The 25,315-nt window shown below is 41.0% G+C and overlaps 1 protein-coding gene across 1 annotated transcript in view; it reads right to left on the bottom strand.

The window, feature by feature from the left end:
* Window positions 1–15,507, bottom strand: part of tshz2 (teashirt zinc finger homeobox 2) — a 42,642-nt gene extending 27,135 nt beyond the window's left edge. The window contains exon 1 of the mRNA XM_031845718.1: window positions 14,623–15,507. Within this exon, the coding sequence (XP_031701578.1) occupies window positions 14,623–14,662 (40 nt within the window). The 5' untranslated portion in view covers window positions 14,663–15,507. The remainder of the gene's footprint in view (window positions 1–14,622) is intronic.
* Between the last annotated feature and the right edge of the window lie 9,808 nt (window positions 15,508–25,315).

Here is a 25,315-nt window from a genome sequence, read left to right as displayed (position 1 = left end):
ATATATATGTGTGGGTGTGTGTGTGTTAGTTCAGGTGACAGCGGGCTCACCAAAATACAACCTGCCCCCGTGGCGAGAGACGGCTGCTGTACACAAACTACTTCACTGCGCCGGTCAGCAGAACAAGTGTGTTTGGGTCAGAGTGATACATGCCCACACACTCTCTGTGCACAGTTAAAGCTGCACTATAGAAGAAACCGAGGTCTATCCGACTCCCACAAGCTATTTTGCATCTCGCAGGCCTCAGATGACAGACAGCTGCATGAGTATCCGCACGCTTACTGTACAGAAGGATAATTCTGTTATCATATGTGGCCCAGATTTGGAGCTCAACAATACAGACTAAGTTTCTGAGCTCTCTAAATCCACTGGTGAAAACTATCAAGTGCCATTTTTTGAGAGTGAGCTGTCACACTGACAACAAAAGACAACACGGCGAGGCAAGTGTCTGATACCAAGCTGTCCGCATCATCACTTCAGAGTGATTTCAGATTTCAACCTTCAACTTTGGGCTGAAAAACCTCCAAATCACAGAGACCGATTCATAGTTTTCACCATAATGAGATGAATTCCCAGGCTTGGTAAAAATCTCAGCTTTGCTAAAGTAATCTTTTACAAAGAATCTCACTTATTCCAAGCATAGTTTTTTTTTTAAATACCTGTAAATGAGCTTTGATTTTAAATAGGCAGAAACAGTTGCACCCAAAACTGTCTTCTCGTTACGGTGCTGTAAGTATAAACCTCCATGAGAGGTTGCGTAAATAATAATGATCAATGTGGGATGCTCGTAAAACCGTACACACAATCTGCTGCATACGCCTGTAGGGCAGGAGTGCATTCCAGTGAGTGGAGCGACGCCGCTCTTTATCCAGCCAGAGGTGGAGATGATCCTCTCGCACAGTGGGGCCTTCCCTTTGTGTACACGTGTGTGTGTAGGGTTGTCTCGGCAACTGCGAGCCCACTCCTTCATTGGGGCCGGGCCGGGCCGCCGCCACCACGCCCTGAGCGCTGTTGTGCATAGCGAGGAGGGCAGGATCCTGCTAGCGGAGCTAATAGTCTACCTGAGGTTTAGTTAAGCAGGCGCATGTGTGCGTTGTGTATATATGGCATCATCAAAGCATGCAAATAATTACAGAGTCGGGTTATTACTGTATGTGGCTGTTATTTTCATTAACATTCATTTCCCATCTCCGGTAAAGAGTAAATACCCACTCACTAGCTTAATCACAGGTTCATTTCGAACCAATGCAGTTATCTCTATGATATCATCAAGACGACGATGGATGAGATATTCATGTTATGAGAAGCAGACCTTTATGTGGAGACGGCGGAAGCATTCTGTGTGAAGTAAATACAGACAATAGTGAGTCATTTCACAATGAGTCAGTTTCAAGAATAAAATATTGATATACTGTACTGTGCATTGATCCACACAAAGACACTGTATTATTACAATAAGAGCCCTGGGCCTCCCTTTTTCCTTTTGACACGGCATGATACTAATAACATGGAACTGGTCATGTCCAAATGGGAGCGTGTTTTCAGGTCTTTGCAGATTTACGTTGCATTGAAATGCAGGCAACCTTGGCAGGAAATAAGAGATGGGAAAAAAGCCAGCCTTTCATCATTTTCCCCAAATCAGTGGAGGAAATGAATATGGATGCCCTCAGGCGTGAGGGGAAGGAAATTCAGGGGCTGATGAGGTCCCTAAAGGATGCGTCTGGACAGTACCGGAACTTTTCTGCTGGGTCGCTGCCAGGCTGCGAGGGCTGCCATGGAGCATGCAGGAAACACATACAAACACGCGCACAAACAACTAGCAATTAAGGGCACATGAACACACAAGCATGTGCACACAGAGACTGATTAGCTTAACGGCATCGTTTTCATCATAACTTACAGAAATGGGGAAAAACAGGTGAAGAGAATGCAGAAGGGCAGGGACTTCACATAGAAATACTTCTGTCTTAAAAAGACTTAAACCGAGTAGATAGATTTCTGATAACATAAAAACGTTTCCATGTGGCACCTGGCTTCGTGTTTCAACAGGACAATCAAAAGCACCCTTATGAACCTTCACAGAGGTACCGGTGCAGAAAACTTGATCAACCCTTACCAAGCCGCCCTCACAAGGAATAAATTATCACTCTCTGCAAGCAGTCGTATGGCACCAGCGGGCGCTGCTTGCCTCACTGTGGCATGTGAGGATTTGGCAGATGAGAAAAAGAAAACCGGTTGGATGCACCGAGCCAGCGAGCAGCGAGGCCGGAGAGTCAAGTGTCCCCCCCTTTGCAAGTTGGGTGCAACGGATCCACCACATCAACAACTAATTCACTGAGGGTGTGTGAGGCATCCCTGGGTTTCAGGATTATAGCAGCCTTCAAAGGAAGCTATTCAAGGCTGCAATAAGAGCAGTGGCTCTGAATGGAAAGACACAAGAAGTGCATATCATAACATATGAAGTGGATTGTGATAACTGATGTGATTGTTTTGCATTGTTACGGTCGCTGTTTGCAGATTTAATGAGATTTTTGGCCTACAAAGTCGGCTGCCCCATTATCTTGTTGTTAGAGAACAACAGTGAGATTAGAAATAATTTGGTGCAATGTTCAGGGTTTGAGCCAGAACGACAGTGACTCACCACTACAACCTGTACCCAGCTGTCGCCTATTAAATCAAGCTGTTAGCAGGCTTCTAAGTTTTAGATTTGATAACATTTATTCAATGAGTTAGCCAAACTACAAAATGGGACTGTTGGGTGAGAGAAACGTTCCCTGTCTTTAACACAGAGATTGTGCATTTATTGCTGTTCACAGATTTCTTGATACAGATGGATTTTCAAGTTCTTTAAAGTTGACTCCAAGCAAATTAAAATAATTGTTAGTGGCACAGCCCTGATAGAACAAAGGGGCATACTTTCTGGATCAACCTGTTTTTCATGCACAGAGGCCATTCGGAGCAGGCTGAGTGCTTTGGCTTCCAGAAGTAATGCCTTGCAGAGTTCTCGAGAACTCATCTGTAGAGAAGAGAAGAAGAGTTCGGTTGAAAGGTTAGTATATATCCAGCATCCTGCAGCAAAAGTCAACTGCAGTCAATGGACCGCAGCCTGTAAAGAGCCTGCAGAGCCCTGAAGCTCCGCCCCCCGCTGCTGCACAGGAGCAGAATCGCTTGTTTATTCAAAGTTTATTAATATTGAACGTGTTTTGTGTCCAAATTGCGCCCAACACTGCACGTCTTGGGGTCCCCGGCATTACACCAACCAAGTGTAAAGTAGATCGGATGAACGGTTCTCTAGATAATATTCAAAACAAAATTAGCTGCATGTCTAAAAAAAAGTGTTCATTACCAATTTTAGGCCCATTTGAGCCCCTCCCACACAAACCTTGACTGATGCATACTTAGACTTATTAAGAGTAAGAAGGTAAGTAAGTGTGGAAAAATGTGAGTATCAACTCTGGTCAGACATAAGAGCAGGTCTGATCTGAGATGTTTCTGTGATTCATATAAATCAGATATGATTCAAACAGTTAATCTCACCTTTCCCTCTCATCCAAACCAGGTTTCCACCAGTAAAAAAGACCCAGACTCTCCATTCTAGTGACGACGGAGCAGATGATACTCCTGTTATTTCTGGACCCATCACTGACCAGCCGCTGCGCCGCTGTCCTGCGCGGGGGGGGTCACTCTGTGTTAAAGTCAAGGCCTTTGGCGAAAGCAATGATCTGTGTGTGACCTCCGTTACATTTTAGTGATGAGTGAGCCCTCCGGCGACAGTTTACCAGGGATACACTATACAGCGCAGAAAAGGACATGTCAGTCACCAACAGAGTGAGTGAGACAGACAAGCTAGAGGGACAGGTAGACATTCAGACAGAATAGGAGCTAAATATAACAAGAACTGGTTTCGACAGCAGGACAAATGGCCGCACAGGAAGAAGCAGCTATATGCAAATATTCAATAAGAATCCTAACATGTCAATTTCATGGCTGATTTTAAAGCTTAAGTCGGTTGACAGCTGGGAAGCCTTAGGTGTGTCAGGTCTGAGTAAAAGTTTTGGAGATCTGGAAAATAATCTGACAAATGTTTCGAGCTTTTCTAGACGTTCTACGAGCGCCGTGAGAACGATGAGACGGGCATGAAGACAGACAGCGAGGGGCGACTACGCCGGACAAAATGTCTTTAGGGTTCCCAATAGACTCTGTTTCACCAGACTGAAGAGCTTTGCTGACTGCCACAACACTGACCTCCTACTGACACAGAGAAAATGACCACTTTCTACAACTTTAAAATGGCCTGGGGGGGGAGGGGGGGGGCACGAGATACCAGCACTGGAAATACAACAGACAATTGCTGACTCAATGTTTGTCAGGATATGGGAAGGAGGAAAATATGTCCTTGACAACTTAAACGGTTTTGGATTGAACACGACTTATTTTGACAGTTAGTTCTATATCAATGACTTTTTTTTTTTTTAGCACAGGCAGACACAGAAGCACAAATGCACACACACTTCAAGACAAAAACATGCTCTTCAAAGGAATTCTCGACGTATTGAAAACAAGCTTCGGGAAATAAATAAAGGATGATAGGAATAACCTTGTCACATCTGATGTGCACTTGTGAGGATGACCAGGTCCAACCGGGTTTCCTGTGACGCACACCTGTATTGCTATCAGCCTAATGAAAAACAGCAGTAACACAACACTATCATTTTCTACTCTCCCTAAGGTGCAATGCAGGCCTATTAGACCCTTCAGTTGATCCACACACACACACACACACTAAAGGCCATAAAATATGACTGTAACATATTGTACTATTATAGTTTGCTTTTAGAGGCCTTCCTGTCACTCAGTTAATCTTAAGAATGCTGTTCTGGTTTACAAGTAACAGCTGAAAACCAGGCAGAGAAACACATTCTCGTCTTGATAGGCAGGGTGACTTATGGCTGGTCTGGCTAAGCAACCTCTTGAATGTGTCTGGGCTGAGATATATGATGAACAGGCAAAACATGGGAGGAAATTCTTGTAATAAGGGGGGGGAAGGTGATGAATCTGCATCTGCTCTCAACGCTACAGCAAATGTGGACAAACTGTAATTATCGCCAGTGAGGTAATGGGTATCATTCTGTGTTTGGTTGGACATGTGTAACTGTTAAAAACACGGAGAGAGAAAATACTTCCCTGTTGGTTTTTTATTGAAGCTAAATATATTCACAGTGTTTTTTTTGGGAAGGTTGCTGCCAGCTGGACGGAGTACACTGACCGACGAGTTTTGGGCCCAGCATCATGGAATTTGGGTGACGATGACATCACCTACGCACAACATGTGTGAACCACGTGTGTGACGTGTCAGCGCAGTTCCCACTGGCAGCCCTTTGGCATCATGTTTGCTCTCAGTCAGACACAGTTGGACCATAATTAGACATGCCGCTTCCCGTACAAAGACCTCCCAGTGTAGTATTAATCATGTGAGGATAAAGTTGTAAATCCATCCTTCGGAAATTCCCCCCTTCTTTCATGTATTCTTCACATGGAGAAAGGGGGCTCTTCTCTGTCAGGGCACAGAGCGTCAGTTTAATCAGATGTCAGCAAAGCGAGAAGCAGCACGATAAGGATTTTAATGCAGCGTTTTTCTCTGAGGCCGTCAAAGAAAAGCCCTAAAATTATAACATTATGATAAGTTGGGTTTTTGCCACGTGACCCGATGACCCGATCTCCACTGTGCGGGACTAGGTTTCTATGACAATATAGAACAACACTGTGAGTCGATTGTGCGGGGTGTTTAGTGAAATTAGTTCATCTTCATGGAATATCATGGCATATAAAATGCTGCAGAATAATATTTTTGGTTTCCCAGCGTTCATTTTCTCCTCTAAATTATACCATTCGTCATGCACTCGTTACAAAGACAGTCAATTTTGAACCAATTCCAATTGCCTCTAATTTTCAACTGAAATAACACAAGATGCACATTTTTCATCTGCCTGACATCCATTGACTTTATTATTGCATGGAAATGCCACACTGCAGCTGAACAAACACAAAGGAAAGTCAACATAATTCACATTTTTAGATTAGGTCTATTCTTAGGCGTTACACTTTCCAAATTATCGAAATGAAAGTCGAACAAACTACAGGCCCTTTTAAAAAAACAAAACTTATTTTAGATTTTGAAAAGTTGTATATTTCAGGCAGACACGCCATTGCAGGTAGCACGACCGATAAACTGATCCCCTTAAGTAGCTCGTAAGTGCATATAGGCCAAGCCATAGGCTACATCACCGACATGTTGTGTGCTCCTCCTTAATCAAGTTGTAAGTACAACAGAATTATTCTACATTCATCACGGACACCTAAGCTGTCACTGCTGTTTAATGAGTATCAATTAAGCTGTTTCAACAGACTAGCTCAGCACATACTGGAGACACAAACAGGCAGACGCAGCCCTCAGGAACAAGGCTCTCAACACAATGCGGTGCAGAGTCTCTTCGCTAGTTTAGGTACAGGATTAGGTTGGGCATTTTTATTCAGAGCACAAAGAAAGCCCAATGTTTTTTTTTAGTTCATACAGTAACGCATACATACGTATACGCTTAATTACAACCGTCTTTTTAACACTTGAAACCTGTGCTTAAACGTTAGTCTGCTCTTTGTTGTTTGTGTTTTAATAGTTCTCATGTTTTTTTCTTTTAAACTTTTTGATCTAGATGTATTACTATGTTTTTTTCTTTTCTGCATGTTTGAACCTACAATAGTCCTTTTCAGGAGGAATACTGTTGCTGTTAAGTTTGTGCTTTTGTATATTTCTTTTAAATGTCATTATTACTCGACACCTTTGCAATATTGTCTTCCTTGTATTCATGCCAGTAAAGCATATTGAATTGAAACTTCAGAATCATAAGGTCATTTTTTTATGATTTCATCGTTTTTTTCACGCATTACACGTCATTTTTAAACAATTTACTGTACAATCAGAATTATTTTAAGCATTTGAATTAATCACAAGCATATCAATTAAAACATTCTCATTAAGTAAAAAAGTCACCCAGCAAAATCATATTGTCATTCATGTCAATATTTTGGCTCCAGCAAAAACTTCAAACCTGCACCCTCGAGGCGTCGGGGGCCGAATGTTAATGTGTCTAATAGGGTGCGTGAGCCACTGGACCCCCTGCCACGATGAAAAACAAACTCTATATTCGTGTCACTTTACATTCTGTTTGACATTAAAACTTCTTTTGCTGCTCACAAAAAAATTATCAAATGAGCCATTCAGTATTTGAAAGCTCTGCTAATTACAAAGCTGGAGTTTCTATCACCCCCAAAATCAGCGTTTCTATTGAGAGAAGCGTTTGTTAGATTGCAACACTGGAAGCATTAACAATACATGGAACAATTAGCCAGCTAGCAGCGCTGGTTGGTCTCCAATGTAATTGTATTACATTCAGATTGTTACTTAACTATTTTATGTCCTTTATTTGTAAATGAAGCTCCAACTTCAGCCGTTTCAAGCAATATGTAGGATTACAATTAAACAAACCAAATGTTGGTAAATGTAGTTAAACCATCCGGTAGACTATTACATTTATAGTTAATAAAGGTTAACTATGTCTTGTTAAACATCGTGGCTCTTGATACATAAAAAAAAAGAAACATATTTTAGTAGCAGATTTATGATTGGCTGCTTTGATCAAAAACAACTCTACATGTGATGCAGAATGTGAGCTGCTCTTTATTACTCCTGCCTGCTGCCTCTATAGCTGCCACTCAAACACACCACTTTAAATCACAGAGTTAAAGGTGTTCAGATGGAGTTAATGACGGGGGCGAACGGCTGTAAAATGCTTTCAAATGTGATTATTTCTGCCTGTTTATCTTCAGGCACCGCGACCATATAACATGTAATATAAACAAAGATGAGAAATACAGGACTCGTTTTGCACTGCGACGTGGGGAATTTAGAAAATACATTATTTTTGCTTTGACTGGCTGATTAACTGATTCATTTGGACTGATGGTTTGCCAAAGCCATTTAAAAACAAACCGACAATAGCTCATTACGAATCAGTACATTCTTGATTGGCTGTAATAACAGGCGCATGTTAATTATTATTTTTCTTCCTGCCAGAGTGTGACTGAGTCGTACAAAGTGTGAAAGCCTCCGTTTGACCTGCATGGAGAGACAGAAGATCACAGGCCAGGAAGGTCAACGGAGCCGGTTGAAACATTGGCTTGATTCATCAAATGGGGTCCTATGTAATTGCGCTGCATGACGACTCATAAACCACGTAAGCTATAAAGCTGTCTGGAAGCCATCAGCCTCGTGCTAAATGAAGTTACAAAAGGTGCAAAGGTCCACAGCTTCATACAGTGCTCGAGTTAAGTGTCCAGGAGCACTTCCTCTGGTCACGACCTCACTGTGGCGATCACAAACCTGAGGCCGGCTGTACATCTACATTTTGAGTTTAGCTTATAATCAAATGAAAGTGGGTTTCAACATCAGTTCATTGATAAAAAAAAAAAAAATCCTCTCCTATCTTTCTTTGTTTGAACAACATGTGTCGCTTATTTTAGATTGAAAAGTGTTTAATTACTTTTCACTTTGCCAGGAAATGAGTTTTTCATTTCATTTTTCTCAAGATGTGAAGTAGATGCATATACTAACATATACAGCGGAGATAGTTATGCGTATATGACGACTGCAGTTACAAACAGTAGCAATGCGTATGAATACATCCGATATCAATGCTACTATCACAATTGTATCCGCTGTTATTGAAAACAACGGGTTGGCAGAGTCTTAATAAAACAAATTTCCAACTCTCCACAACACCTGAATGCATATTTAGCAGACTGACCTCTCGTAGATTTGCGGAGCGTTCAGTGTGAAGGCAGTTTACCTTTGTAATTGTTACAGATCACACCATTAGCACAATATTGTCATAGCTCCTGCTCCTGCAAGTCAGTAGCAGCTGAGGGTTAATTTGCATAATAAATCTTAATTGAAGCTCATTAAGGATTAGATAAGAAGCAAATCAGGTACACCGCGAATAACTTAAGATTAATGTTTTCTCCATTTTTTTTTTTTTGGGGCGCCCACATGTTGAAGGGGAATGTCACATTCATTTCAATGCGAGGCCTTTTGCATCATTGCGTTGGCATTTTAAATTCAATAAACATGAAGATTTAAATCATGACCTTTATAGTTATAGCGCAAATGATGCTTTGAATGATCATCCAAGGTGCTTCTTCATAAAAGCGGCGCATCCGTGAACCTCAGCTGGTCTACACCTCCGAAATCAGAGTACAGCCATTTTTTTTTTAAATTGTAAAGGACTTTGAAAAAATATGATATGGCAACTTTATTAAAAAGTTTCGCGGTTCTCTTCCCCCCCCCCCCGTCGTTTTTTTTTAAACCCCCCCCCCCCCCCCCCCATATGGCCAACGTTCATGCCCTCTGACTGACTATACAGGTAGGTCAACAACTACAAGATGGATGTCCTCACTTAAATCTCCTTGAAAAAAGAGATGACGTGCTCTTGACAAAACTGCAGATGATATGAATTACAAAGACATAAACAATGGTGGGAATGTCTATCATTACAATAATACAAAGCACATGAGGTGCAGTGCATTTGACCATAAACCCTATAAAACATGCCATACCTCCTCCATGTAATCAATAGCAGGCCCATGGTGCTACTGTATTAACTGTAAGCTTGCCTTGCATTCTTATCCTCTAAATCCACATAAATGAACAACCCAAACCATAAAGTCTCCTCCTTATTTTTCCTCTGTAAATCATTATATCTGTGGGGAGCTGGACAAAACACCATAACATAATTTATTTTGTACTTGGGATGTCTAGCAGAAATAATGAGTTTTAGCCCGCTCGCAATAAACTCTCCCAATATTCTAGTTATTGTCAGACTTAATGAGTAAGAAGAAAAAAAAAAACATAACAAGAAATAGTCTCTTTTTCTGCAGTGATGATCACATGGAAACATTATCCACATGAATCACCCCAACGGCATATCAAATTGTGTCATTTGCCTGGAAACTAGTGCAGGTCTCAGAGGGAAGGCAAGGTGAATGAGCAGTTGCTGTAGAGAGGTGCAACACTGCACAGGCACTTGCTTTGAGACCAATCATAACAGGCGGTGTTTTCTCCACACAGGAGAGAGCGCAGAGAGATCAATGTGCTGGAGGGCACAGGAGTCTTGGTTCTTATCACCTAGACAGTGCACCACCCTGTCTGCCTCTCACGCAAAACAAAAGCCTTTCGCAAACTATTAGCTATCTACACCCGTCTCCTAACTGGCATGCAGGAGAAAATCTGATGGGATCACACTGAAACCACCTGACTTTATGTTACTATTTGTCTTACTGTAGTAAGAATATAGAGCATGAAAAACTAGCTGATGAGGAGAAAGTTATTAAAAGGGCATCTCTGTGGGGAGCGCCTGCAAGTTAGAAAGTTGCAAGCATTGCAACAAAGTGCAAGTATATGGTTGGGTGTGCTCATAAGCAAACGCTGGATTTGATGAAATACTAAACATTTGCTTTGTTGATATCAATTCAGAGAGATGCAGTGCACTGAAAAATACAAAGAGTCAATGCCCGCTAATGATAACATCTCTTGGCGAGTTTTTCATTTAGTATGGGCAAAAAGAAAACGGCCTCTCTTATAAATAGTATCAGGTTTTAACTGGAGCTTTTCACATTTCATTGTATGGATTCTGATTTGTTGAAAATGCACATATTCCCATTCCAGCCTTGAAAAGAAGAGCTTCACTGCAGCTCATACAGTATAACAATTCAAGTATCAAAATGGCGCGATGAAACTATTCATATAGCTACAACCACATGATTTGATTCCCAAGGCCAACAAGGAGCTTCGCCTGATTGTTTTCATGTGTTGTTATTTTGCTCTGGAATAGACGGTGAGAATTTGTTCTCCACTCTCTCACAACTGTACATTTCAATAGCTGGAAAAAAAAAAAAAAAAAAAAGGTGAAGCAGTCATCTGTAATCTGTCTTTACAATATTGTTCCATTTGGTCATTTTCATAATTCAATCGTTAACTTGATTACATAGCTGCTAAACCAGCAACACCACAGCCAATGGGAGCTCTTGTTTCCTGCAGCTAATCAGATCTTATATGGAGAAGCTTAGAATGGCAAATATATGACCGGCCATGCACATAATTGCAAAAAATAATAAAAAAATAATAATAATCATCATCATATTTATACTGTGGTTATCAAGAGAGCAAATGTGGCCTTGAAAGACAAAAACACCAGTGGTATCACACACAGACTTAAGATTGTAATAAAATAAAAAAGTCTGAATTCAAGTCCAGCGCGAGTATCATTCTCTTTTTATTCACAATGTGCAACAAAGGTTAAATGAATTCAAGCAAATCACAGGAAAAAATGAATGTTGTTAGAATGGCTGCAGACAAAAGAATAGTGTTGCGACACAAAAAAACCCAAGAGGGTGGTAATCTGGTATTAAAATAATATACTGTATATAAGACATCATTGTATTTGCTGCCATTTTCCTCCCAGCCTTTGTCATTCAAAATGGACTTCCTTTTTCTACCTAAACTGGATAAACAACATCTGCCTTGATCGTAGGATGTTTTCTGAACAAACCACTTAGGAGGAATTTCTGCTAGCCAATTCCCACAAGCTGCTGTCAGTCACTAGCTGGCACTGCAACACTTAATGCCTTTGTCTGTTCTCCAATTTATCTTGTTAACAGCAAATTGGGCTAACGGTTTGAGGCACAGAGCTATTGTAAAAAAAAAAAAAAACAGTAAGAGGAATACTCCCACGGCCGCAAAGTAACATATGGCTCCCTTCACTCAAAAATGCATCCCATGCACTTATAGGGCTTTAGGTTTACACCATATATAAACCTGATACACACATTTCAACCTGGGATCTGATAGCCGTCTGTCTTGGTGATGCTTTCTCAGTGATAAAGCAAAGGTTTAGTGCATCCTATTCTGAACCGGTGAGTAATTGGCATTTTAAATTACCATACAAACCATGTATGCAAAGGAAGTAAATCAGACACAACTGGCCTTTACTAGTACGTCTGTGGTCTCACGTTTACAAATATGCCTATTAATAATACAATTCCCGGGGGAGATTACAAACACCCCGGATGCCGAATGCTGAATTAATGCTTGAGCTGGGAATGGTGTCTTTTTTTTTTATTTTTTATTTTTTTTTTTAAACATCACCTTGAAAATACTATTTCCACCAAGAGGGATACTGCATCTTTAAGAGCCCTACGGAAGAAAAAAAATGAAACCCATTCCTTTGCATCTTCCATGCTCTTATTTCAATACTCCTCTCTCCTTGTTCCCCCTCCACACATCATTAAACATATTATTATAACATGACTGTCAGCCTGCGTCTCTCTTCGCTCTCATTCTTGCTCTGCCAGGTAATCAATTTGTCGTCACTCTCTGTAACCCCAGTAAAGTCATCAAGTGAAATGAGTTACAGCTGCAAAGAGCCTTCAAGAATACAGGAGGAAGAAGAAAAAAAAAAATGAACGCGAGAAAAATGACAACACAGCCCAGGAATATTCCACCGCTTGATGGCACATCCCAGGTCTTGAAGATGAAATATTAATGCACAATTTGTTTATCTGCAGGCCCACATCTCTCCAGTGCCGAGCTGTTAATTTTCTATCGGCACAGACAACGGATCAGTCAGTCATGAACTCTTCACAGCCATTACCGGGAGACATTTTGATTAAGTATTCCTAATGTAGTGGATAGGAAAGAATGAAAACACTCTGCCTGCCAACTTTTGATTGACCATTAAGCCACTGATGAATGTGCCTGTCAAAGAGGAGACAATTACCTCAACAATGAAGAAACTCTTCTGGAAGGCTTATTTCTCTATAGGGCTGACACATTTACCAGAGTACAGGCGAGGCAGCTGAGAGCGTGTAAAGGGATCACTTAGGCATCTTCTCTAAAGTTCTCTGAATAAAAACCGGGGGGCATTGTTTTTAAGAAAAGGGGGCTTTTGGAGGCTGAAATGCGGGAAAAATATTTAGTGTGTGACTGTATGGCAGCGAGAGCCTTTGTGTGTGTGTGTGTGCGTGTGTATGTGTAAACTGAGAGTGTGCCGGGCAGATAAGGGTCTCAGTATCTTAAGCGGGTATAAAGAGACGCTATTATTGGCAGAGAACAATCGCCATCTGGTTGCTACATCCGCAACCATAATAAAGACTGATAACTTCTCAACACACCACAACCAAGTAATTGCATCCTCGTACGCTGAAATGCCATTGATCAATCTAGTTTTAATCCACCAGCTACATCATAACGAGGCAGTTTGGAGGGAACACAATTCAAAGTAGGACGCAAAGACTGCAGTAAATAAGGTCAAGTTTAACATGCATTTTTGACCTTGTGAATGTGAACGTTTCCTCAGGAGAAGTGCACTTTTGGGAAAGAATTTTAAAAAAGGAAGATTTAGTGGAATGTTTTGGTGTCTATTGGAAGAGAGGAAACGCTGAGATTTAGTGTCCCAGAAGAGCAAAATCTACCAGGATGACATGAAAAGAAAACACAAATGTTAACACAGGAAACCAGTTTACAGTCGACACATTGACCTGAACCGTGTGAGGGCCTCTTTGAAGATGACACTAGACTGCACATAAGCACATGGTGGATTTTTCTGAATTAGACTGCTGACCAAAAGGTGAAATCTGTGTGCTGTGGAGGTGTGTGTGAGAGCGTCCCCCTCTCCCGGCCAGCAGCATGGATGGAGTGCATTTGTGTGTCCGTGTGTGTGTGTGTGAGTGAGGGAGTGAGTGTAACCCATTCTCCATTTGTCCATAAGATTATGAAGAGTTCATACAGAGTTCATCTGCTACGGATACAGCAGCTCCACACCTTTCAGCCCCTCTTTAGTCTTGAAGAGGGTCAAATCAAAACACACTGACCGAGGTTTTTTTTTTTTTCTTTTAAACTGTAAGTGAAAACTAAACTTTCTGATCAATAAATGAATAAATCCCGATGTGACATGTTACGGGATTAAGGAATTACTGCACAGCTGTGTTGTCTTTTTAAATCCTAATGAACAGTTGTCTTTAGTATTGATGTTATTATAGTCTTTTTAATTTACCTCCAACTGCAGAAGCAGCCTGTGATGCTGCAACCCCCCATTGTTTTAACATTTGACTTTCTGACATCTGTGGTACCAGGCCCACGTTGGAGCACTTGAGAGACTCTGTGGTGACGTGACAATTAGTTGAATTTCAGTACTATTAAATCCATTATAAGCACAAAGCGTAGCTGTGTCCGTATTCTTCACAACACTACACATACAGTTATATAACTGTAGCCTACTTAATCCTCACCAACTACAAAAACCTGCTCGGATGGGGCTCCTCGGGACAATGTCTCTCTAAATACGGGGGTCTGATGCGGATCTATTCAGGGGGGTCCCACATGATAAAAGTTTGAGGGGGGGGAACCCTGTGCTACAGGCGAGCTATACAGAGATTCATAACAAATATGATACACAAATAATACACTCGTATTATTAAAGAGGTTCTTTGAAGAAGAAGAAAAAAATCGCTTACCCGCAGCCCGTTTGGGCGCCTGCTGTTTCCGCCGTGGCATTTTTTTTGGAGTCGCAGTTCACTACTGTGCCCAGGTGAAATCTGAATGCGGTCTACGATAGTCCATGCATAGAGAGAGAGATAGAGAGAGAGGGGGGGAGCGAGAGAGCGTGCGTGTGTATGTGTGTGTGCGAGTCTTTATTTTGTCTCTCGGAGTAGTTCAGTCTCTCTCACTATGAAACAAAATCCAGTTAGGAATCGTTTTCAACGGGGAAACAGATGTTCAGCCGGGCTTGTTCCTTCTTCTTCTTCTTCCTCCTCCTCCTACGAATCGTCTCCTTTCACCATCCGTTTTTGTCCATCAGCGCCACATATGTTGATCGACGCGTGTCAGTCAGTCCCGCAGGCAGCTTTTCAGCGGATAAATATGTGGAGGGAATTGCGCGTAAAAGGCGTTTGGTAATGGTACGGTATCTTACGCACGGGTGCAGGCGAGGGGAGAGGCGATGCCAGCAGACATCGATCCATAGAACAAACTGAACATTAAAAACTCCTCCCTCCTCGCCTGGACTTGATGATGGCAGCGAGACATTTGTTACACTAGATAACCATGAGTTTATTAAAGGAACAGAGGCCAGGGAAAAGGGAGGCAGCAGGAGCTCGGGCTGTGTGCTGCTGCTTTCTATGCTCGAGGAACCTTTTTTAGTGTGTGCGTGTGTGTGTTTTAAGATCCTTTCCTGCAGCTTCCGCTTTGCTCGCTGAATGAAAGACATAAAGTTTGTAAGAATTCCGTACAAACACAAAGAGCCGCTGCAGTCACGGACGTCAGGCGCTGCTTTACTGTAACAGAATAACGTGAATTGTGTGAAGATAAACCTGCTTATGTGAACATTTAGCTTTTACGAACAGATGCACAAAACAAAGACGGAATGAGAATTGGGAGTTCTGATTAAAAAAAAAAAGAATTAAAAAAAACATAGGTTTGATAAAGTCACGTGCCATATGTCACATTTTACTCAAAACCTGATCGTACACATCGTTTCAGTGGTGTAATCTGATTACATTAGTGTAACTTCTCAATGCTTTTTAAATTTAAAAATAGTTTACTGCAATGTAAACAGTGACATTCAAACGCATACTTAAAGAAGAAGAAGAAGAATTATAATACAAACAATTAGGTCATCTGGCATTTCAGGATATTGTATGTGTACATAAACTTGTGTTTATCTCATCACATTCAGCTTATAAGTCATTCATGTTCCCATGTATCTCTGATCTGACATTGCGAAACACAGCTGAAATGACAGTAGTAAAATGCTTTTATAAGGTTTAAGTTTCAAGTATATTTTTCACACTTCTTTTTTTTACTTTTAAATGAATATATACAATACTCAGTATTTCAGCTAAGTACTTTGTATGCTGTGCCCTTTAACGTTGGTATATGAACATAATATGTAACTTCTGTATCACACTGTGCAAGCACAATATTGAAGCGTCTTCTTTCTCTTTAAAAGATACTCATGACCTAATCAAATATGAAGTTGAGGTGATGGATGACTTCATTTCAGAGAGACAACATCCCTTAGAGATCCCGGCTCGCCCCTGCATTACAAATGGCTTCCTGATAATATTCCATCACCCTATTTTGTGTCTGTCACTCATTTTGCCAATGATACCAGAGACCTCCCGTGAACTCCACCCGAACCTGTGCGATCAATCACGGCTCAGATCAAGCTTGAGCCATACCTGTCTGACAGCTCTTAACACCCTGTGTGTACACAAAGCATGTGTGTGCGGTGACAGGCGCTACACCAGCGGCGCCCACCGCCACCTTATCTCTGCCAGAACGGCCTCGCTCTGCTGCCACTCGCTGCGCCTTTACGTCATCTGCATCTCCACACACCGACTCGCCCACGTGTCTATTCAACAAACGGCTTGGAAGGAAAACTTTCTGATTGGCGCTTGCATTTGAAAAACTTTTCACTTACCATTCACGCGTCAGTGTCAGCGGCAGATCCACGTGCAGATGGTGGAGTTTGTCATCCCTTAAGTCTTGATGAGCTTTTCCTCCCTCACATGGTTGCAGTTCTCATACCTGGCTGCTTGAGAATTTTCCGGGATACAACTTCAACAGATTTCACTTAAGTGTGTTCCTCCACTGTAACAAAATGTGACAAACATATGTCTTGTTAGTGCTTTTTTTGGAGCCACCTGTGGCTCTCTTTGCAAGTGGGGAAGCAAACATGCAGCCCACATGCTGAGAAAGTAGACAACAAAACTTAATGCTTGTGACTTTTGACCTGTGTTCCATGACAGGCGTATGAACCTAAAGTGGAACTGAAATCATATATTGGACTATACCATGTTTTGCACAGAATTTGAAAATCTTTCCAGTTAAACAAGCGGATGTTTGCCGGAGCCTGAAATCCGATAAGTTCATATTTCATCTCAGATCTCATCGAGAACCGGAGCTGCTTCTGTTACTAACGGAGGCAGAGTTTGTACATTCTCTGAATGTTTGTTTGAGCTTCTGCCCTCATCTACGATTTCCCTGCAGCTCTGACTCAGGAAATGTGCACACATTCTTTGGACGTCACCTATGCCACTTCTGGAATGTTGACAAAATCATCCTTTAATTTATTGTCGACAAAGCAGCTTTCAGAAAGTGGCTTCTGACGGCAGCCGTCATTTTGACCTCTCGTCTTTTTAGCAGTTGAGAAAGAAACAACATTTGAGGAGTGGATATTCAGGTTAAACCTTGAATGTTACACAGTCAGTGTCGTATCCTGGAATATTAAAGTACAGGACGGACAGAACAAACAGTTCTCAAGAGTACAATGTACACAAGATGTGAGTCTGCTGATAGAAGCCTACAGGCTTAATTAAATTAAAAATTATTTATTGCATTTTTGTCTCGCTCATTCAAGTAATATTTCAAAGGCTTAAGGGCATTATTGAAAGCATTATCAATAAAACAACATTTAAAAACCAAAGGTCCCAACTTCTTGTCATGCTAATTGTAAATATCTTCAGATTCTCGTATTGACTGACTGAACCTCTGGTTTGATAGTTTACATAAGGTTTACATATCAGACCGCTCACTATTTTGAGCTGTAATATTTTGTCCAAAGTCCAAAAACCTGTGTATCTGAATTCATAAAAGGGAGAATGAGTAGGAATTTCTTTAAAAAAAAAAAAAAATGTTTACACTCATACAAAACAATGTATGAGCAATTTATAAATGACTGTGTATTACATGGAAGGAGTCGCTCCTGATGAGGAGAATTATCACCGACTCTGCAGTTCCCTTCATACTCAGCCCAATAACTTCTATCAGCTCTATGTTTTTCGGTTTTACAACCTGCAACTGTTTTGGTTGACTAACACTCGATGTCACCAAATGGTGACTAGCTGGCGGATGCAGTGGAGCATAAAGCGGCTACAGAGCAACATATCTTACTCAGGAGCTGGTGGAGACCAAAACAAAAATAAAATAAATGAGTTTGTTCTTTTTCCATCACGTTTCTCTGTGACAAAATGTGCACACAGAAAAAAAAAGAAAACATATGGAGTTCCTTAACATTTCCGTATTACAGATTCCTTTGCTTGTGAAACTAATGTCGTTAATACAAAATGACCTTGGACTCTTTCCTCCTTTTGGTTTCAACGAGTGCAAAGAGAAAGAGGACAATTCTGCAATTAAGCTGTTTTATTTCATTTTTCTCCATCTCTGACATTTGTGTCGGTCCTCTCCCTTCTCTCTAACATTTCAGAAGTATCTAATTGGTTGGATCTGAGTTCACACAGTTCAAGTATTTAAAACTGTTCTCTCTGAAAATCCAAGTGAAATGTATTTTTCTTTTCAATTTATCCGTGCATGAATTCTAAAAATTAGAAGCGAAGGCATTTCGTGGTTCATCAACTCTCAAACAAGATTAATTTTTTCCCCAGGTCAGAACTGTGATTCTGGAATCTAGAACATTTAAAAACACAAAAGCTTTTTCATCCACACTGGTCAGTTATCCATTTGGGTGAAATCTGGACTCAACCGGAGACTATTTCCAATATCATAAGACTGCCCTCATTGATATTACTACAGTCTTTCGACGATAAGGAGTCTAATTATAATGCTCATGATAAAAGGAGGACGGTCGAGGAAATCCAAACCTGTCTTTAATCCAAAGATGATATTTCATGTACAATGGACAGTGATTGAAGTCTGGTTTCATAATTTTCAAAGCGGAACAACAACATATGCATACAGTCAAAAGCAGCTGCTTGATTTTTAAGATGTAATTCATGTAATTCTTGTGAAAACTTACCAAAAGCTAAAACAAAGAGCGATTACTTATTCAGAGGCTGTCAAAAAAGCAAAACAGAAGTTTCCAGTTGCGTGATTGACAAGCGGTTAAAAATAAAATTTCCCGGAGCAGGACTGTAGTGCAGCGATATAATGATGCAAGCCTAATATGAGCTCGCTTCAAGGATGAGAAACAACAAATCACATGAAACACGGATGGTAGTAATCTGTGATCATATAAACAGATGTAAACATCATTTAACACATCTTGAAATGACGCCTTGGTTGTTGAGTTTTGATGACAGCATTAAGATGTTCCCAGAAACAGACTAAATTACATTAAATTTACGTGGGTAAAAAAAAAAGCGTTTTTGCGATGTAACAATTCATTCAGCAGCGCAAAGACGTTAAAGGGAATTTGTGGTTATACACACAGTAGCATGTGGTCCTGTCCCGTGTAAGAAGAATACAGTTGAGTTGAAAGTAGGTGAGGTTGAACAAGCTGATGTGAGTGTTGTTGTTGTTGTTGTTGTTGTTGAAAGCACAGTTAAAGGAGCTTTGTGGGACTCAGCGTGTTTGTCCTCGGGGCTGAATGTAACAGATGACAGAGATCATTGGAGCTTTTTTTCCACATCAGTCAGAAGTTACTCGTTTTTTTTACAATTTTACAGTGTACTTTGGAGACACAATCACCATAGTGATGTTGTTGCACTGTTTGTACATAATGCTGGAAGCTGACGAGTGGGTACTTGACGTTCTCTTCGTGACAGGCGTTGATACCCCATACCACCATTATTTTAGTGACTACACTGAAAAAAATAAAGGCTGGAGTTGGCATGTACAATATGTATTAAAGGCCCCTATATGCGATTACAGAGATCTCGCATGTTGGATGTCAAAAGAAGGTCGAAGGTCAAAGGTCTTTAAATCTCTCTAATGTTGGATTGACAACTAGGGCTGTCGCAGTGAAGTCATTTTCCCCTGTGGTGATAATGATTGGTTCAAAAGAGCGTGGTGTAAAAGTAACGTTTTTATTTTTTAATGCAACATATATAAGCTTTATTGTTGTAGGCTACGATAAGGTATATTGTTGCTTTTGAAATGACAACAAAGACACAGTTTTAAAACAAATTAAATACTTGATTATTGTAAAATGCACAACACAGATGGGCACTGAGAGACAGCGTTTTTTTCAGCGGAGACGCTTTAGTTGCGTCCAGGTACTAAGATCCGGAATATCCGAGGAAATAATAATGTCGGCACAAGGTCTGGCTAAAAGGAGGGCTGAAGCATGCAGAGAGAGGATTAGGTTATTGTTGTTCAGCACTTGCAGCCTACATGCGGGATGTGATGGTTGGCCTATGTTGTATTTGTCCCGCCCCTACTTTACTGTGATTGGACGGCTAGGTTAAAAAGTAACAGTGATGAGCGCAACGCGTTTAACCCTGAAAATAAAACGACAAACATGCAGCGCTCAGCGCAGAATAGACGCTCGTCGTCTCATCGCACTGCTGGATGAAAAAAACAAGTATGTGAACATAGCGGTTGCTGCCATCCTCTGCTTTTGGCTTTTCAATATTGGGGTTGTTGCGATAGCCGTATTTAGAACCAAAAATTTCACCATGTGTCTCTCACGATTTCCAACTTTTGTCTGAGAAATTGCGCAATGTATCTAAATATGTATCCGTCCTACATCTGTGGAGACCATTTTATAGACAGGCAAAGTTAGCTAGTGGAGCATTTAGCAGCTGATATTTCCCTCAGGAGCTGGCAAACACAGCTCCGAATGAATGTTAATGTTCAACGTCTGCCGGATGTCAACACAAGCTTTGTTAACCAGTTTGACCTATCAACTTTACAATCAGATAATGTGTCAGTGTTGTGTTTACACCTTGTTGTGCCCCCTAGTGGCCAATAAACCCATGAAAGCAGCTTTTAAGTATGTATCTGTCCTGCAACTGTGGAGACCATTTTGGAAAAACATGTTTGTTTTGGGTTCCTGGCGGTAAAATGTTGCCGTGTTCATCAAAAGAAGAATAGATTTTTATTATAGATTTGTTAATATCAAAGTGATGGAGAGACTCTAATGTGCTGTGTATATTGTCTAAAATTACCATGATGCTGTCTAAATACGCTGCATAGTTAAAAGGGCTTAAAACTGACTAATAATGAAAAATAAAATGTTGTTGTTTCCGTTTCTATAATCAGAATGACCTTTTATGTCCACTTTGAGAATGGCCAGGAGACATTTCTTTTCCAATAATTATAATTTAATTATTTGCTGCACTTTTATGTTCTGTGGCAAACTCATTTCAAATCATTTATTTCATTGATATTCGTTCTTGCCTGTCAGAAATTAGATCATAACATTTTGGAAAAAGGAGAGAAAGAAAATACATAGATACACATTCAAATAGGTTAATTGTGTGCTTTGCTTGTCGAAACCGTTTTGTGTGCTGCTGAACATCACCTCCAGTGGTCGGGTTAAAGTTGACGTTTATCTCCCGTGGAACGACAACATGACCCAGATGTAACCTTTCCTCATATCTGTAGGAAAATGAGTCTGAAGCTGGAGCTGTCAGTCATCCTGCAGAGTAAGTACAGTATGTGGGGCATGAAGGGAGAGGAGCATTGTTCGCCCTCTTTTTTAACCCAATAACACCCATGCAAACAATCCTTCTAACATTGCTGCTTGACCTATTTCCTCTCATGTAATATATCGTTAAAGCAGCCTTGTGAAATGGTTTAATTATTCATGCTTGATTTCAAAATGAAGAGCTTTGAGAACATGGCTCCACAGGAGGATTGACACACGCAACGGTGGTCTTACAAGCACACATACTGAGGCACACTGGGGCCCGGCTTAGGCAAAAAAAAAAAAAAAACTAAACACACACACCCTTGACTGACTTCATCCACTGTGTTGTGCACAGAACATTAAAGCAAGAGTGAAGATAAATGCCCTGTCAGCGCCTTTAATGATTTATTTCAAACATTTCACTCGATCCAATAAGGTTACAATCTATGGCAGGTAATTGTTTATACAGAAATAGATGGCATTTTGTTTGTTTTATTGAGCATTGAGCAGAGTGAACACACTGACCTCAGAAATGGATGCACTGTCAGAAATATCAATTCCCTGTTTTAGACTACATTCTGCACTTGGATTCTCATCAAAGATATTAACGCACAGTATTCAGCATTCAGCATTTTGACTTTTACGCATCAGGCTAAACACTACCTCTGAAGTTTCTTTAATCTCTTTTTAAGGGTGTGAGGCCTGTCGGTCCATATGGAGGGGCGTTCACGTGGGCGTCCGATCCGACGCGCACTATTTTTGCCTCCCCTGCATGCGTGTGCTGCAGTTAAGTAAGGCATCAGAGCAGCCTGTCACTTGTCCCTTGGTATTGCTTTAGTCTGCGTCGACAGTGTGTCCACCCTGGGTTTGTCAGTGTCTATTCAGACCTGACCTGTCTTGTTCAGCACATGGCAGAGGATGCTGATGGACATTTCCAGTTCTCCCTTCTCGGTGTCCATCACTCGGCGCAGGATGCATCCCTGACGCATCTTAGTTTGAGCTCCTGAAATTTGTTGACAGTTGCAGAGGGTGGTCTGCAGTTCTGTCACCCTCAATTATGGGAGATGTGATCTGATTCTGACTTGAGGGATGTAGGTTGCCTGCTGTGCATAAATGCTCAATTGTGGTCGATCGATATCTCGCTAATAGGTTTTGAAAATTGAAAACAATGCGACTAGAAAAGATGCGTAAACCCTGCTGAGGGATTTTGAAATACAAACCCAAAGGGCTAAGTGAAGGTGGGGCAAGTGACATCATTTATTTGTGTATTTCCAGTCCTGGTGGATTAGATTCATTCATCCTCTTTCATGTTTGTTGCTTTGCTGCCAGTCAATCTTGTGTTTGTTCTCTTAATTTCCTGCGAGTCGCTGATGAAAAAGAAGGAGGATTTAATTAGCCCTCCCTCTGTTCTGTTGAAACAGTTAGTGTATTTTTATAGGACCAGGAACGGAACTCAAGTCTGTTTCTAATGGAGATGGAGGCAATCAGATAACCAACATTGCCACCCATGCTCTCTTTTACTCTTCTTGAAGAGGACAACTTCAGCTTTTAATAAACATGTAATAAGAAGGAAAACAGCTGGTAGCTGCATCACAGATGGTGCCGTTCTTGGCATCTCCAAGGAAGGGACCACACATACAGATGGCTCATTATTCCAGCATTTGGTTATGCATATTGCACAAAATTTTATTCCAATGCTTAACAACCAGTATAAGCAATACAGGTGTTACTATTTTTCACGAGGTTCCCCCTGCAAAGCAAGCAGCCGGAATCTTGTTTCAGTTATATCTTTTGATGCGGATCACTCACACAAGCCTCAGAATCTACTTCTCCCTTTTTCAGTATTCCAGTCTCTGTCTGTGAGGAGTGCCATGTTAATCTACAGCTAGGTGTGATTCATTGGTGAACAGCTGTCAGTCTTGCCCCCGACTGCAGCTCCGTTTTTTCAAAAGTGCACCTTTGTGTCGTTAAGGTAACGGGCCCGCAAATACCTCAGCGGGTCGTTGATTAAGACAGAGGGAGAGATATTGATCACAAAGCAACGGCAAAACAAGTCAGCACAGCAAGCCCGAGAGCGAGGCCAAACACATCAGCACGCGACCTTGACCTCCATGAAATCGCTCTTTCATCTCAAGTCACAAACTCCTGCTGTAGGCTGACAATCTGCATATTTCTAAACTTGAGTGTCCTCTGTGTATTATTCGTTCAAATAATGTCACTGGTAAAAAAAAAAAAAAAAAAAAAAGATAATTTGAATGAAAACAAGGCAAAGGATTCGGTCCCATGAGAGAAATATGCTCTTCGTCGGGTCTTTTTTTAGGTTGACTGTTTTAAATTACAGATGCTCTCTAATTGGCTACGGTCAAATAAAGCCCGCCTAATGAGGCATTGCATTCATTTGCTTATTTCCTTTCAAGTCGCTTCCCTTTGTATCTCAGAGCAGAAGTCTGCTCCCGCGCTTACTGCCGTTGCAGGCAGGGTATTCTTAGTCAAAAGACTATTATGCCTCAAATGAGCATGTAAATATATATTTGCTTCTGCAACAGCATAGTTGAGAGTGTGAATCTACTTATTAACTGTGTAAACAGTAGCAATAATAAACCCCTGAACTTTAACTTGCGTCCTACCTTTCTGCAGTTTTTTTGATGACCACTAGCAGAAAAAAAACATAAGCCCACATCTCACTCTCTGCGTCTCCATGATATTATGAACGCAGCGCGGACTTCTCCTTTAATGTGATGATTAAGTGTGCTAATCACAAGTGAGAGCGAGACGTAGACACTTTTATCCATCCGCCTGCGCGCGTGTGTGTGTGTGTGTGTGTCCCGAAACATCCGAGGGATTTTCTTTCAGACCTCCTCACACTTGACACTCCATGTATGCTGGCGCTGTCCTGTCCAATTTATAACAGGAGTCAATGTGACCTTTATCCTGGCAATGACTATAATGTACTTTAGCACATGTCATTCTCCGGTCAGGATCATCCCCTGTGTCATATGTTTTGTCTTGCATGTTTTACAGTCACCAGGGACGAACCGCTGCGCTTCTGTGCTGCAGCCCATTCAACTTTAAAGTGAACTTAGACAGGGGATAGCTTCAGAAAAACATGTGACGTGTTATAACCATGGACAGAGTTTACTGAGGCCTATTTAATACAGCACGCTATTATGGATGAATTACTTCTGCATTCTTGTATATCTTCAGAGATATTTATAGCTTTTATAATGTAATTAGATGTCATAATAACAGAAATGACTATTTTGAACCCCAGTTTAATAATAATAGCTTTCCTTTCTACTCTATTCAAGTCTACAACAAGTGCAGGAAACAAAGGAAGGCAAATTATTTAAAGTGCTTAAAAGCATAGGTAGGCTGCACGAAATATCTGTCACATGTTTTGGGCTCTAATTTCCCCCCTCATACTCATCTTATTGCTCATCAGCTAAGTTGTCAGGTCTGCTACATCCCTTTGATGGCATCACTGACAATTAGCAAGACGATGCCACACAAAACCATCTGGACAGGCATATCTCTCGTTGCTGAGGGAGACAGTTTCTGGTGTGACAAAAATAAATCTCAAGGTCAGTCACTGTCACTTTTTAAAAGTATCAGATTCCTTCAGAGGTAGATTTATGGGATTGGATTTATTTTGAGAAGGTTTACTGGCTAATGACGGGGTGCCTTAGAGACTGTTAAGTGGAGATGGGGAATTAAATCAGTAAAGTACACAACCCTGTCCCTGCTTAGTGTTTGATAGTGTTTGATAAAACAAAGACGGGTAAAGAAAAGCAACAGAATTTGTTTAAAAGGGTGATATGTGTAGCTACACGTTCTAA

This window comes from Anarrhichthys ocellatus, unplaced genomic scaffold (assembly GCF_004355925.1).
Source record: "Anarrhichthys ocellatus isolate YVR2014 unplaced genomic scaffold, GSC_Weel_1.0 scaffold5, whole genome shotgun sequence".
NCBI classification, from domain to species: Eukaryota; Metazoa; Chordata; class Actinopteri; order Perciformes; family Anarhichadidae; genus Anarrhichthys; species Anarrhichthys ocellatus.
The sequence above is the reverse complement of the archived record's forward strand: the minus strand, read 5'-3'. Positions and strand labels throughout refer to the sequence as shown.